The sequence below is a fragment of the Neovison vison genome, chromosome 6, assembly GCF_020171115.1.
Source record: "Neovison vison isolate M4711 chromosome 6, ASM_NN_V1, whole genome shotgun sequence".
In the NCBI taxonomy this organism is placed as follows: Eukaryota; Metazoa; Chordata; class Mammalia; order Carnivora; family Mustelidae; genus Neogale; species Neogale vison.
The window spans coordinates 213,666,540-213,681,186 of record NC_058096.1 but is presented as its reverse complement, the minus strand read 5'-3'; the positions used below and the strand labels follow the sequence as shown (position 1 = coordinate 213,681,186).

At 60.7% G+C, this 14,647-nt stretch overlaps 2 protein-coding genes across 8 annotated transcripts in view; one reads left to right on the top strand and one right to left on the bottom strand.

The window, feature by feature from the left end:
• On the top strand, positions 1-1,631 carry F2RL3 (F2R like thrombin or trypsin receptor 3). The gene is made up of 2 exons (XM_044255356.1): positions 1-307; positions 568-1,631. Exons 1-2 carry the CDS (start codon positions 1-3, stop codon positions 1,629-1,631), a joined length of 1,371 nt encoding a protein of 456 aa, XP_044111291.1.
• A 1,889-nt stretch (positions 1,632-3,520) lies between these two features.
• CPAMD8 (C3 and PZP like alpha-2-macroglobulin domain containing 8) overlaps positions 3,521-14,647 on the bottom strand; it is a 71,464-nt gene continuing 60,337 nt past the window's right edge. For 4 of the 7 annotated variants that reach the window (XM_044253982.1, XM_044253987.1, XM_044253988.1 and 1 more), the window contains 13 exons: positions 13,659-13,824; positions 12,455-12,541; positions 12,234-12,370; positions 11,664-11,819; positions 11,505-11,567; positions 10,650-10,834; positions 8,952-9,039; positions 7,995-8,069; positions 7,289-7,394; positions 7,090-7,200; positions 6,035-6,244; positions 5,289-5,412; positions 4,672-5,146 (listed from right to left, as the gene is read on the bottom strand). In XM_044253982.1, coding sequence (XP_044109917.1) covers positions 5,116-5,146; positions 5,289-5,412; positions 6,035-6,244; positions 7,090-7,200; positions 7,289-7,394; positions 7,995-8,069; positions 8,952-9,039; positions 10,650-10,834; positions 11,505-11,567; positions 11,664-11,819; positions 12,234-12,370; positions 12,455-12,541; positions 13,659-13,824 — 1,539 coding nt within the window. In that variant the 3' untranslated portion in view covers positions 4,672-5,115. Of the gene's footprint in view, positions 4,226-4,671; positions 5,147-5,288; positions 5,413-6,034; positions 6,245-7,089; positions 7,201-7,288; positions 7,395-7,994; positions 8,070-8,951; positions 9,040-10,649; positions 10,835-11,504; positions 11,568-11,663; positions 11,820-12,233; positions 12,371-12,454; positions 12,542-13,658; positions 13,825-14,647 lie in introns of those variants that run through there. The other 3 variants (XM_044253983.1, XM_044253985.1, XM_044253986.1) reach the window with 3 other exon arrangements.

Below are 14,647 nucleotides of genomic sequence, written 5' to 3'. Positions count from 1 at the left end.
ATGACTCTAGTCACCAGGCCTCCTCAGCCCATACCACGGCTGCCACAGGCTTGTGGGGGCAGGGGCTGGTTTATCTCCCTGGGCCCTGTCCACTCCTCCACTGGCAGTCAGGAAGCTGGGGGTGGGGGTCAGCCAGGCAGGAAGCCTGAGGTCAGCGGCCATAGCCCAGAGCAGCTGGCTGTGCCGAGCTTTGACAGCATGTGGGCACTTGCACTGCTGTGGCCTGTGGTGCTGGGGTTCAGCCTGGAAGATGACAGCCAGAACACTCTCACCTACGATGAGATGGGGAGCGCGGGAGGAGATAATGGTGAGTGACCTTGGGCCTGTCTTGGAACTGGAGGGAGGCCTACAGTTGAGGAGTAGGAGACAGGGAATTGGGGAGGGGGGTTCCTCCAGCCCAGTCCTGAGCCCACAGGGCTGTGTCCAGCTCTAACCCACCAAGCTGAGGGCTCCTGAGAGTTGGGGCCTGGACTGTAGCCCCCCACCCAAGGAAGCATCAGGGGTTTGGGGGCAGTGTAGGTGGAGGAAACTCCCAGACTCTCAACACCTGTATCCCCTTTCCCCCAGATGGCACACTGGGGCCCTTCACCGGGCCCCAGGAGGAGACCCCTCACTCCCCGCACCCACGCAGCTTCCCGGGTCAGCTCTGGGCCAACAACAGCAACATTCTGGAACTCCCAGACAGCTCTCGGGCACTGCTGCTGGGCTGGGTGTCCACGAGGCTGGTGCCTGCGCTCTACGGGCTGACCCTGCTGGTGGGGCTGCCCGCCAACGGTCTGGCGCTGTGGGTGCTGGCCACCCGGGTGCCGCGGCTGCCCTCCACCATGCTGCTGATGAACCTGGCGGCCGCTGACCTCCTGCTGGCTTTGACGCTGCCGCTGCGAGTCGCCTACCACCTGCAGAACCAGCACTGGCCGTTCGGCGAGGCCGCCTGCCGCGCGACCACCGCCGCGCTTTACGGCCACATGTACGGCTCGGTGCTGCTGCTGGCGGCCGTCAGCCTGGACCGCTACCTCGGCGTGGTGCACCCCTTCCGCGCCCTCACCCTGCGAGGCTGGCGCCTGGCCACCGGGCTCTGCGCCGCGGCCTGGGTGGTGGCCGTCGCCCTGGCGCTGCCCCTGGCGCTGCAGCAGCAGACCTTCCGCTTGTCGCACTCGGACCACGTGCTGTGCCACGACGCGCTGCCCGTGGGTGCTCAGGCCTCCTACTGGCGACCCGCCTTCCTCTGCCTGGCGGTGCTCGGCTGCTTCCTGCCGCTGCTGGTCATGCTGCTGAGCTACGGGGCCACCCTGTGTGCGCTGGCGGCCGGGGGCCCGCGCTACGGGCACGCGCGGATGCTCACCGCGCTCGTGCTGGCCTCGGCCCTGGCCTTCTTCGTGCCCAGCAACGTCCTGCTGCTGCTGCACTACTCTGACCCGCGCCCCGGCGCCTGGGGCGACCTGTACGCCGCCTACGTGCCCAGCCTGGCTCTCAGCACCCTCAACAGCTGCGTGGACCCCTTCATCTACTACTACGTGTCTGTGGAGTTCAGGGACAAGGTGCGGGAGGGGCTGCTCTGCGGGGCTCAGGGCGCCTCCACAGCCTCCAGGGAGGGGGGAACCCAGGGCACACGGTCCACCTCACTCGTGTGACGCCCCCTGCAGAAGGCGCGGCAAATGGAGAGGTGGGTTGTAGGGGGTGGAACGGGGGATCTCCCTCCCAATTCACATCTATGGGGAACCCTTGAATGGGAGCTTATCTGGAAATAGGGTCCCTTTGCAGGTGTTATTACAATTTGGTCACACTGGCGTAGGGGGAGACCCTAAATCCCCTGTGACCAGTGTCCTTATATGGAGAGGCCACACATACACACAGGGAAGGAGGTCATCTGAATCCGAAGGCAGACATGGGGGTGACGCAGCCGCAGCCAGGAAACAGGACGACGGCTAGCAGCCACCAGAAGCCAGGTGGGCAGCCTGAGACACCCTCCCTCGGAGTCCCCCTGAAGAAGCGAACCCTGCCCACCCCTTGATCTCAAGCTTATGGCCTCCAGAACTGTCAGAGAATAAATTTGTTGTTTTAAGTCACCTGTTTTGTGTTTTTTAGTTAGAGCAGTGCAAAAAAAATTAATATGGGGGTTAAATGCATATTCCCAGGACCAGCCTGCTCCATTGCGTCCAAGGTGGGGTGGAGGCAAGGCTGATGCTCGTGTGCACCAGGTGCAGGACCCCTCCCAGGAGAAGGCTTGGGTCCCCACTCCCTTATGGCCCAGGTGACCAGGAGGCTGGTTGGCAGTCCTCCTTCCCCATAGCCCAGGGTCTAGCTCTGGGATGGGCTTCAGGGCGTGGGGAATCTCCTGGACAATCACTGTAGAAGCCCTCATTCTTCTCCCCAAAGGCCTGGTGTGGCCTGTCATTGGGACACACAGGACTGTCACCCTCTCTGTCACCCTGGCGGCGGACAGTACCTCTTCCTCCTAACCCAAGGTCTGACTCTTCTTGATGTTAATGTCCCCCACCACCCCAGGACCAGGTGGGTGGGCAACTGCAGAGTGGATGGATGGGCCTGGTGGGAGAGAGGGCTATAGCCGCCCCCTCCCGGAGCTGTTTACCCTGGGTCTGAGCTGTTTCTGAATGCAGGGGAAGGGTACCTACCACGTGGGGAAGGGGAGCCACTGACCCCACCCTGGAGAGCAGCATTGAGCACTGTGTCCAGAGTCATGGAGGCATCAACTGTGGGAGTAAGCAGGCTTCCCCAAGACAGAGGGAAGTGGGGGCCATTCTTGGGCTCCCCATCAGGACCCATATGTATCTGGCTTAGGGAAAAATGAGCCAGTGGGCAGGGAGCCCTAGGACACACGCACGTGCCGGCGAGCCTGGGGAAGTGTAAGATCAGCGCAGTGTATCCATGTCAACAGCGTGGTTGACCAAGTAGGAGTTTCCCAAGATGTCACCGCAGGTGGGGGGGCGGCTGGGTGAACAGTACCCGGGACCTCTCTGTACTGGCATAATTTCTTACAAATGCATAGGAGCCTACGATTATGTTGGGGTGCAGGTATTTGAAACACTCCTCTCCACCGGCTCCAAAAGGCCGAGCTGGAGACCGGAGAACAGAGGTGCCGTGGGGCCTGATGGGAGCTAGGGCTCCCACCCTCTGGGCTGCCCCCTCCCCCAGGCCAAAGCCTGTCTGTGACTCTGGAAGTGAGCTTTTATTACAGGAGCTTTTATTACGGGAGTGGCCTCCACAGCGGGCAGGGGTGCGGGTGGGGGTAAGGGAAGCGGGAAGTGGCCGGGGTGGCACACCAGGGACCCAGTGGCTGGGTAGTGCCCTCAGGGTTTCTGTGCTGTCCCTGCTGGAGGTCAGAGATGAGCAGTGTTGGCAGCAATAAATACCACCGCACAGGGGAGAAGACAGGCCATGCCATTGCGGGACCAGAAACAGTCGTCCCCTGAGGATCACAAAAAGGAATGTGACCACAGCTGAGAGGCACAACCCCCGCACACACCCCCACCCCCACCGCCCCCCACCTCCCCCACTGGCAGAAGGCAGGTCTGGTTGCAGAGCTGGTCTCCCCCTCCAGGATGCTGGGAGAGAGCAGTCCCCATGTGGGACGCCAGGAAGTCAGGGGCTCAGGGGTTGAGGCCCTGAGGCTTTCCCTGAGGGCCTAGTGCTGTCAGCACCAAACATTCGGGGACCCCTGGGGTAAGATGGAGGGGTGTGGGGACTGTGATCATTAGGGGACAATTCGAGGTCTAGGTCCAGGGGCTCAGCAGCCCAGGTGCCCCAAAGGGAGCCTAAGCTTTGCATTTTGGAGAAAGGTGGCCTGTTTCACTTCGAAGTTGGTGATGAGGGGATGGATGCCATCTATGTCCCTGATTTGGTTAAATGTCATCGTGTCTCTTTCATCAGAGGCCTTTGGCCACAGGTCCTTCTCAGGAACATCCTGTCTCCTGGAGCGGGAGCTGCTCTGGCCCGAGGAGTGGGTTGCCCAGCCCCAAGTGCAGCTGGGGAGGCGGGGGGGATCGAGGCCGACCCTGCTGTTGACAGAGGGCTGGAGGAGACCCGTCATCCATCGAGGCAGGTCTTTGCGTTCTGGGCATCAGGTTCATTTGGAAGCCAGGGTCACCAGGGGCAGAGTCAAGAGAGCTCTTCCATCAGTGGCCCCCCTCTGGGGGTGCCGACAGGGACAGGATGCAGCCAGGTCAAGTCCTCCTGCTCAGAGCGTTAGGAAGAGAAGCCGCTCTGACTGGAGAGAGGAAAAGAGAAAGACAGCGTGGCTGCCAGGCCTGCGGGGCACCGGCATGCCCTTTGCTAAACCCGCCTCCACGTCAATGGCCCAGCCTGGCTGCCTCTGTCCATTGGAACAGATGCATCCGCCCTGGAGAGGACACTCAGGACCCTGCCCACCCCTACCGGGTCACAGTGCTGGGACAGCTTGTTTACTTCTGACCCGCACAACGTGGGCGGATGGCAAGGGAATGCTAAGTGAGAAAAGCCAATCTCAAGAGGATTCCGTTTACACAGCATTCCCAGAATGACAGACGACTCTCCGGTGGGGTTGGGGAAGGGGGGGGTGCGGCTCTCAAAGGGCAGCTGTTGCATATCTTGTCTATGGTGGTGATGACCCAAAGCTCTCCGTGGGGGGAAACTGCAGACTCAGTTGTGACAGCAGGGAAATGAACAAGTAAACTGCAAACTTTAAGGGTGTATATTCTAATCCCCGGAACTGAATCAAAACAAAATGCTACAAAAGTATTCCATAAGTGCAAAAGGGGCACGTGAAAGAAAAAATGGAACAAATATTGAAACAACAGCCATCAGCCCAGTTCTACCCGTCATTATCTTAAGTACACACGGACCAAGTGCCGGTGTCCACTGACACCCCCCTCCCCTGGCCCTTGGCTATAAACCCCCACGTTTTCTTGCAGTATTCAGAGCTGGGTCCTGTCTTCCTCTCTATTGCTAGACCCCACCGCAGGATCCTGCTTCCTATCTCCAGTCCCCTCCCTTGAACAGTCTTCCCTGCCATCTTAACAAGCATCGTGAATAATTTCTTTCTTTAACAGGGTCCCAGGGTGCCCCATGGGGAAGGTGTGTCCTTGGGTTGTGTCCTCGGGAGACTCGGCCTCACCATGCTCATACAGGCTGTTCTCTGATGTGTGTTGGACTGTGGGGAGAAGAGAGAATGGATCCCCCATTGGTTGTTCCTGGAAACCTGCAGGCTGACCTGTCTAATGGTCACTGTCACTCCCTGTTAGGTCCAGGGCAAGTAGGGGGAAGGCATTGGTGGGGGGGGGCTTGGTTCTCACCTGTCCTCTGCCTCCCCTTCCAAGTCCATCACCTCATGGCCATGGCCGGCTGCCAGGTGCCCAGCATCTGGGAGAGCTGGGTCATAGTCATAGCTGTAGGAGGCAGAGGCTGGTGTCAGCTGCTCTGGAAGGAAGGTGGGGCTAGGTCGGTAGGAGCGCACTGGAGGGAGACGGGGGGGGGGGGGGGGGGGGGGTGTGTGTGTGTGGACCGTGAAAAGGAGATAACAGGCAGGAAGTGGGAGGTCACAAGAGTGAGGGAAGGGGGCACAGAGCTCAGAGATGGGTAGATGCAGAAAGGCACAAACTTTGGGTGGAGGTGGGGAGAGACTCAGCAAGACTGAGGAGCCACAGAAACCCAGACACAAGGAACCAGAGATGGGGGAGGACACAAAGCCTAAGGAACAGAGACAGGAAGACAGAGACTGGAGGAGAGATGCAGGGGCCACCATTGTGGGGAAAGCTGGGAGGATCAGGGAAAGGGAATCAAGGGCTGTGAGAGAGGGAGGGGTGGGGGTAAGGGGAGAGGAGAGGAAGAAGAGAGTGATGCTAGACAGGAGGGAGGAGGTGATGGGGAGGAGGAGGAGGTGATGGTGGGGAAGGGGAGAAGGTGTTGGAGAAACGGAGGAGGAGGAGGTGATGGGGAGGAGACGATAGGCAGGAGGGAGAGGTGATGAAGAAGATAGGGCAATGCACTATGTCCAGGGGGAGCTGGGGTCCCAGATGCCAGACCCAAGGTGGGTCCTCACCGAGGGCACAGTGGCTAGGGGACACGGGCTCCAATCTGGCGCGGCCTAGGCAGGCAGCCTCCTGCAGGTGGCAGGCGCTGGTGTAGACGACTCCATTGGAGCCGCACACCGGGTCCCCACCGGCGCTACAGTCGCGGGCGCAGCCACAGCGCGTAATCTTCGCCCCCTCCTCTGGGGAGGCCACAGGACCCCGCTCAACCGGGGACCAGCCTGAGGGCGAAGCGAAGTCGGCAGGGTCTTCGGGACCCCAACCCCCAGCTGGTCGGCGCTGGAGTGAGGGAAAATTCCCTCGGGGCAGGGATTACCACCTTTCACAGGGTGGGGACTGGGGCGCGACAGTTACTGGAGTCCATGAGCCCTGATCTGGTGGAATTTCATGCAAAGTATTTGCCTACTATTTGCGAAAACAAATAAAAGTTATCAACGAAGGCAGTCTAAACTTATTTCAAAATGTTTAAAAAATAAAGAATAGGGTCCCAGTCCCACCCAGAATTTTGCTGTGGCCACTCACTCACTTCATGGCCAGGGACCTGCAGTTCCTACACCTCTGGTTTGTGGAAGAAGGGGCACCACGGGTTCTGCTCTGGAAGCGCTCCCACCCCAATCGGCCCCACCCTCTCCCAGTCTCACGTACACCCCAGCTCGGCCCTGTCCCTCCTCACCGCCCGCCCACAGCCCGCTCGACCACGCCCCTTCCCACTGCCCGCCCACATCTTACTCGGCCCCGCCCCTCCCTGCTGTTCTCCCACAATCCGTTCGGCCCGCCCCTGCCCCCTCCTGGCCCCGCCCCCTCCCACTATCCGCCCACAGCCCGCTCGGCCCCGCCCCTTCCCATCGCCCGCCCAACAGCCCTCTCGGCCCGCCCCTGCCCACCTCCCGGCCCCGCCCCTCTCTGCCCCGCCCCCAAAGTGTGCTCCCTTGACCGAGGTCTGTCCTTCTGCCTTTACCAAGCTGTCCTCCTCGGCTTGGGGACCCCGCTTCCCCGCTCTGATCTGAGCTCCAAGAGGACGGTCGAGGTGGCTGGTGGTAGGGGAGGCAGTGGCCCGCGCACTCACCCGGGCCCTGGGCGGGAGCGCGCTCCACCTCGTTGCACGCCGGTCCCGCGCAAAGCTCCTGGGCAAGCGGACTTCGGGCACTGACGTTGTAGAAGCGCGTGGCTTCGAAGGCTGCGGGACGAGGCAGGGGAAGAGTGACCAAGTGATGGGGTGACAAGATGAGGAATCGAGCTGGGGGTGCGGGTGAGCGCGGGCCTACCAGGCTCATAGTAGTCGTACACAGAGACTGGCAGCGCGGATGTCCTGCCCACCACATGTTCACGCAGCGCCCGGAACCGCACGCAGGTCAGGCACCGGCTGGGGATCTGCGGGGTTAGCAGACCGGCTCGGACCTGGCTGGGGCCACTGGGTTCAGGGATAAGCTACAGCCCCTATGCTCTGCTATGCATCAAAGCATGGGCCCCCAGAACTGGGGTACCCAGGAGGCGTGAAACACAGAAACCTGATTCCACTCAATCCCGTGGGTCCTTCCATCCTACCTGGGAAAACATCTCTGCTGGTCTTTGACTGCCCACTCCCGCCCCCTCCCCCCACCAATTTGCTGTGTGTTTCTATGGATTTACCTGTTCTGGACATTTCATATACACGGTGTTACACACTACCAAGCCTTTTGCGTCTGGCTTCTTTCACTCCGCATGTTTTCCAGGTTCATCTATATGCATCCGCTCTGCATTCCTTCTTTGTGTCTGAACACTATCTCATCCCCTCCCAACTTTTTCCACCCAGGTGAGCTGGCTGGGGCACTAAGCCACCAGCTGCACCATCTCTACCTGGATGGACTGTCCCCGTTTCTTTTTCATGCTATGAAATGGTTGCCAAAACCGCCCTGACAGCTCTCTACCCTCACCCACGTGGGTACTGTAGAAGCCTCCACCCCTGCCCGCGCCCCCACCCCAGAACAGTACCTCATCAAAGTAGAAGAGCACTCTGCGTCCGGCCACCTCGTACCTTTTCAGCGTGAAATGCTTGTCAAAGAGCAGCTGGCAAGGAAGCCAGAGGTCAGGGTGCACCCAGTCCCTCCCCCAGTGCCAGCTTCCTCCTCCCCCACTCCCGTCTCTGCGGGGCCTGCACTGGTCAGTGGGAGGTGGGCCAAAGCCCCAGAGGCTGGCCACTTGCCTGTGGTCATCCAGCAAGTCCCCATGGGGGTCGGGGCCAGGGCCAAGGGATGGTGGTCAAAGCTCCCCAGAACTTGACAGCCCACCCAGGGCTGGGGAGAGGGGATGTGAGGCTGGTTACCCCTCCCCCAAGCTCCTGCCTTCCCTTCCCTCCCCTTCCCTTCCTGCAGCCTCCCTGTACCAGCCCCAGCTCTAGTGCCCGGCTGAGCCAGGCCACCTGCTTTGACCTCAGCCGCGACATTCAGCCACCATCCAGCCTGGGACATCCCCATTTTTGATGTAAAAACCCAAGTCCTCTGTGCGGGCCCTTCTCCTTACCCTGGTGCTCTGCCCAGCCTCCCTGATCACCCCCACCCCCTAGGGGCAGCCTGCCTTTCCTTCTCCATCCTCCCCACACTGCAGACCTCCTCCGGCCTTGGGCACGACAGCACCGCCCTCTTTGTGCCTCCCACACACAAAAGGGGACATGGGACTGGTCTCCCTGGAATTTGAGGGCAGTGGCAGGTTTCTGGAGAACCAGGGTGTTGTCCCTACAGCTCACCCATGTTTGCTGAATCCCCCCTCCACCACCTGGATCCCATTCCTCCCCACCTACCCCTCAGCGGGTGACTGGCCCCAAAGAACCAACTCTGCCCAGAAAGGCAAAAAAAAAAAAAAAAAATTAATTATGAAGGACTGGGAATTTGCAACCTGGACAGGGCAGTCAGCTAGAGACTGCCGGGCTCCCGCCTACCGGCGCCACCTCACCTGCTCCAGGCTCTCGCGGTCCACCCGGAAGCCCGAGAGTAGGGGCACCTCCAGGACGGCCATATTGGAGGACCCCGCATGCAGCCACCTTCCAATGAGAGGAGAGACAGGCCCTGGAGCTTAAGCCCCGAGATGGAACTCACAGTCCCCTCTGACACTCATAATCCCCACAGCTGAAGTCCTAGGGAGCCCACCCTGGGCCTGGCCATGTGGCCCATCAGTACAAACACAGCTGGCTGGGCGACCGGTCAGCCCATTTCACACCCGAGACCCTAAGACCGTAAGGAGAGGGCTTTGCGGAGGGCTCTGAGCCTGAGGCCTGCTGACTCTGGGCCGTGCTTGCCCTGAACCCCACGCTATGTCCCCAGCACAGGAAGCGGCTCTGTGGGGCCACGGGAGCCGCAGTGAACAGGGATCCCCAGTCACTGCCCAGGGACAGCCCTTCATGTCCCCTTCTGTGACATGGGGTGTGCATAACTGGCCTCTGGGGCTTGCTCCAGGCCAGGCCCTCCTGGTGCCAGGTGCTGGTGACAAGGAGGGTGGCTGACCTTCACAGAGGGACCTCCAGACTGTGGACCCAAGGGCCATGGTAGCCACAGCCCCTCGGGAGGCTTCCTGTGGGGGTGTGGCCTGAGCACGCCCATAACTGGATGGCACACAGGGGTTCTTTCTGAAACATCTGAGAGAGGAATAAAGACGTCCCCAGCAGGCCTGATGGGGCCAGAGAGCTGGGGCCAGCCCGGCTGCTTCCTGCTCCCCCTACCCCAGTTGATGGCAGGTTGAAGGTCATGGCAAAGGAGGGCAGCCTTGGCAGCTCCAATGGGCTTTGGATGCCATGACAACCATCCACCTCTGGGCTCCCAAATTGTCACCAAGGTAACGAGCATCCTCTAAGGGAAGCTGCCCGTGCCCTCCCCGAAGACCCTCTGTGACCCAGGCACATCAGGCAGAGGCCACGAACAGCGGTCCCCACCTGGGCCACCTGCCTCACCTGTCACTGGGGTCTGCTGCATCAATCTTGAAGTTTCCATCTCCCTCCTCATTTTAAAACCCATCTGCGGTTAAGTGCCTGACAGTAAGCATTTGATTGCAAAAGCATGCATCCCAAACACATCCATCTTGGATCAACATATTGCCAGCTGTGTGACCCAGCTACAGATAAGCACCTAGACAAGGGAGCCAGGTGCTCCCCGCCCCCGCCATGAAGTTCCCCTTTTAGAAAACCCTGGGTCCCGAGATAACTGACCCGCTTTTCCCTTCCCGCTCCCTCATTCCTGTGTATATCTTTTTAAAATTTTGCCAATAAGAGGGGACTGGTGAAACCCTAGGCCCCCACTCTCTGTCCCAATAAAAGGCAAAGCCCCACCCAGGTCCAGACTTTCTGCCTGTGACCTCGCTGTGTAGCCCCGGGTGTGCCCGGTAACCTCCAGGAGCAGTGGATATGGAACCCCGTCCCTCAAGGTTCCCTGATGGCTCTTGCTGACCTATCTTGCAACCACAGCAGGAACCACCAGGGCTGGTCCAGCCACCATAGTGGGCCAGAGCTGTGCCGCGGACATTCTAGCTGACAGCATCACAATCCACAGGCTCAGACTGAGCATCTGCTCAGCGCCTCGGTCCCTGGAGGCCATGCTCCTCAAACATGGCCCTCCTCGGAGGCCCAGGCAACGGTGTCGGCCAGTGGGGAGGTGGCCTTACCTGGTGCACACCTCCAGGGTCACCTGGTACTCCTGCTGATGCTGGTCGGCTGCCGGGTCATCATCATCAGCGGAGGAGGCGGGAGCGGGGGTCCGCCGTGGTTCAGCCTCAGGCTCCTGCAGGCTCACGAACAGCTGGAAGGCTGGCTGGGTCACCGGGTCTGGCACGTGGTAGGTGACATCAATCTGGGGAGTGTGCGAGGACGGAGGCTTAGGGAACCCGGGGTGGGGGGAGGGGAGAGGCAGCAGCATGGCCAGAATAAAGATGGAAGCGGTATACGCAACAGACATGGGGACCACTGTTCACTTCATTTTGCCCTACAACTGCCCAAGCAAGTGTAGATCCGACTGCCATCCCCTTTGCACGATTGTCAAGCCCAGGTGCCGCAGCCTCCGGGCCTCTCCCACCTAGCCACCGTGTTGTCTTGGCTCCCGTTTTCGAGATGGGGAAGCTGAGGCTTCCAGGGTCTTCAAGCCGACTTGCCCTCTGCCCTCTAGCCGGAGCCCACAAGACCAGAATGCAGCTTAAGTCCCAGGGCCTGGCGACTGGGTGGCTGCAGGGAGGGCGAGGCTCAGGCATCCTGGACCAGGGACTGAGGGAGGCGTGCCTGGGGGAGGCATCCTGGTCCCAGCAGCAGCAGGGAGAGTAAACATGGGCCACTTCCGGGGGTGGGGAGGGTGTCTGCTTATGGTCAGAGACCCTGGATCAAGTGCCAGTCAGGTGGATTTTTGTGGGGGAGGGGGGCACACCCAAGAGGAGGTACAGCCACAGCTGCATGGCAGGGGGCGCAGTCTGAGCCTGGAGCCCCCAGGTTCCAGATGCCCCCACGAGCACCCGGTGTCCCCACAGACTCACCTGCATCAGGCAGCAGCCTTCTCCCCTGGCGCTCATGAACAGCCCCGTGGGGAGGCTGGGGATCTGTAAGAGCGAGGACACCGTGATGCCCTCCGCAGACACACCGCAGTGGGCGGGCAGCGGGGTGGGGCCCCCAACGTCCGGTCCAGGAATACACACCGCCGCCGTCTGCAGAACCTTCTGGTTGGCCCTATGCAGCTCGAAGGTCTCCTGGTAGTCCAGGTTGGTGGAGGCCAGGGAGATGGTGAGGTTGACACTGCCAGCATGGGACAAGATGGCATACTCGGCCAGGGCCTGCAGAGCCACGCAGGTGTCCTGGGGGTAGACAAGGAGGTGCTGACAGCCCCGGGGACAGGTCAGCCCGCGGGCCCCCTGCCCCCACCCTGGGACATGTGGCCCAAACTGGAGGCACCAGGCGTGGACCCTCTCTGACAGCCAGAGACCCATGTGGCTGGAATGGAGGGTGAGTCTGGTGCAGACATCCGTGGACTGGGGGTCCTAATGATGGGTTGGCAACTCCGCAGAGGCAAAAGCTGGGTCCCAGTCCCAACGCCAGTGCATCAGACCCTCAGGCTCCACCCCCTGCCTTCCCCTGGACTCCATGTCCCCCAGGAGTCACCCTGGGACCTGAAGCAGGCAGTGGCTTCCTGGTGAGCTCTGAGCCTCGAGCCTGAACCTCAGTAACCCCGCTGGGAGCTGAGCCCCATCCTTGGGCCCTGCTCAACTTACCTGAGTGGAGGAGAAGCCCCCAAGCGCATTCCGCTGCTGGGACAGCCACTTCACCACGGGCAGGGCAGTGGCCACATCACCCAGGAGGGTGTAGGTCAGCAGCGCGTAAGCCGTCATTTCCACCTCAGCCGAGACCACTGCAACAGACGAGGCTGCCTGGGGTCTTCTCAGTGCTGGGACCCAGGACCCAGCACCCAGCACCCAAAGCAGCAGGCCAGTACCTGATCGAGAGACTCCATCGCTGAAGCTCAGGAATGCATCCTTGTCCGTGTCCCGGGAACCCGTCAGGCTCCAGTGGGTGACCCCATCTGCAGGGGGCCAGGACTGGTCAGGGGCCACGACCCAGTTCAGTTTGCGGCCTGGCATCCCTTGGGGAGGGTCAGTGCATATGGCCTCAAGAAGAGACATCGGGGGCGCAGGTGGGGATGGACATCAGGGGGAGGAGGGTGCCAGGGGCGGAGGGCTGGGGCAAGAAGGGCCTTAGGGTTGGGACGCCTGGGTGGCTCAGTCGTTAAGCGTCTGCCTTCAGCTCAGGTCATGATCCCAGGGTCCTGGGATCCAGCCCTGCGTCTGGCTCCCTGCTCAGCGGGAAGCCTGTTTCTCCCTCTCCCACTCCTCCCATGTGTGTTCCCTCTCTCGCTCTCTCTGTCAAATAAATAAATGAAATTAGAGAAGGGCCTTAGGGCTGTCTCCCATCTGCAATTCCATGACAGACCCCATCCCTCCCGCATCCCTGGCAGACATCAGCGGCCTCTCTCCTGACGGGGCCCTGATGGGGCTCCAGCTGTCCTTACTCAGGACTGAGGAAGCCACTTGCTACTTGCAAAGGCTCCAAGGATTCGGAGCTCACATGAGTGCAGAAGGCCCTGAGACCCCAGAGAGATCAGCGCTCCCCTGGCCGAGCAGGGACTCCTAGGCACTGTCATTCAATTGGGTGGTTTTAGAATTTTGCTTATTTTTTTTTTCTTCCTGGCAATGCAAGCATTCTTCAGGTGACATCATAAGCCGAGAAGCTGCTGGGGAAGGTGGGGAGTGTGATGAGGGCCGGAGGTGGAGGGAAGGGGCTCCGTCTGAGAAGTCTCTGCGACCCGGGGCTCCCCAAACATAGTGGGTAGTCATTTGGTCGATGGAGAGACCGACATCTTGAAGATGGAAAAGGTTTCTCAAGGCTCACCCAACGGTGGAGGGCGGGGGCCCTCCCTGGGGCGGGGGTTGCCACCCCTTATTTTACAAGGGAGGAAAATGACATTCGGGCTCAAGTCATTTCATCAAACGGAGCCACTAAGGAGATGTGACAAGTAACAAACTGAACAGAGTGAGCAAAGTGTGCCTCCTTAGAACCAAGCATGTGTCCGTGCGCTGCCTCCTGGGTGCGCCGTGGGCCGGCCCCACAGTGGCCTCCGGGGTGGCGGTGGGGGGCCCTACCCTGCGTGATGGCCAGGCTGCGGAGCTTCCGCAGGGCCGCGGGGGCTGCTGGGCTGCGGAGCAGGGTCAGCGCGTAGGTGGTGAGGGCGCTGCTGTAGGGGTCCGTGGCCAGGGGCGCACTGGACTCCAGGAAATGCCGCGCTCTGGCAATGGCGCTCCTCTCCTCCTGCAGGATGAGGGGGGGGTAGTGGAGCCCTGGGAGGCTGCTCTGTTCCCCCACCCACCCGCCCACCCACAGATTCCTAGGGCGCACCAAGGGAGAGACTGCATGGCTCACAGACTCTCATTTTGCCTCCTTCTGGGGCTCCCACAGCCTTAGACCTGGCTTTCAAAACACCATCCCCTTCCTGTTGGGGCCAACTTTTTCCAAATGGGGTCTGAGAACAGCAGATCAGCTCAGAGGAGTTCTGGGGGAAGTTGGCAGAGCCCTGACCACCCTGTTCCAACTATTCCATCACCGAGTTGGCTTCTGAGACCCCCTGCCCATTCCCACCTCACCCTCTAGGCCTCATCTCGATGGTCACCACCTCCAGGAAGTCCACCAACTCTGACCACACTTTCCCCCAGCCCACCATGACCCACTGGAGGACAGAAACCAGACACGACAGAGCAGGTCCAGCAGATCCCTGGCCGGGCCCACACAAGCCCAGCCCCGGCACGGGGCCGCACCATTGCAGTAAGGACTGAGGTCCCCCTAAGAAGAGTGAACACAGAGACGCAGGCACGAGGTCATGGAGAGGCTGGAGCAACACGGCCAGGAGATGAGAAACGCCAGGAACTCCCCAGGAACTGAAGAGGCCTAGAAGGATTTTCCCTTCGAGCCTTGAGAGCTCTAAGCCTTGCTGGCCCCTTGACTTCAGACCCCTGGCTTCCCAAACTAGGACAGAATAAACCGTGGTCGTAAGCTGTTGTTTGTGGTTCTGGTGACAGCAGCCCCGGACCCGAATCCAGGAGCCTTCAACTTCTTGAGTGAACGAAGACAAGCATGG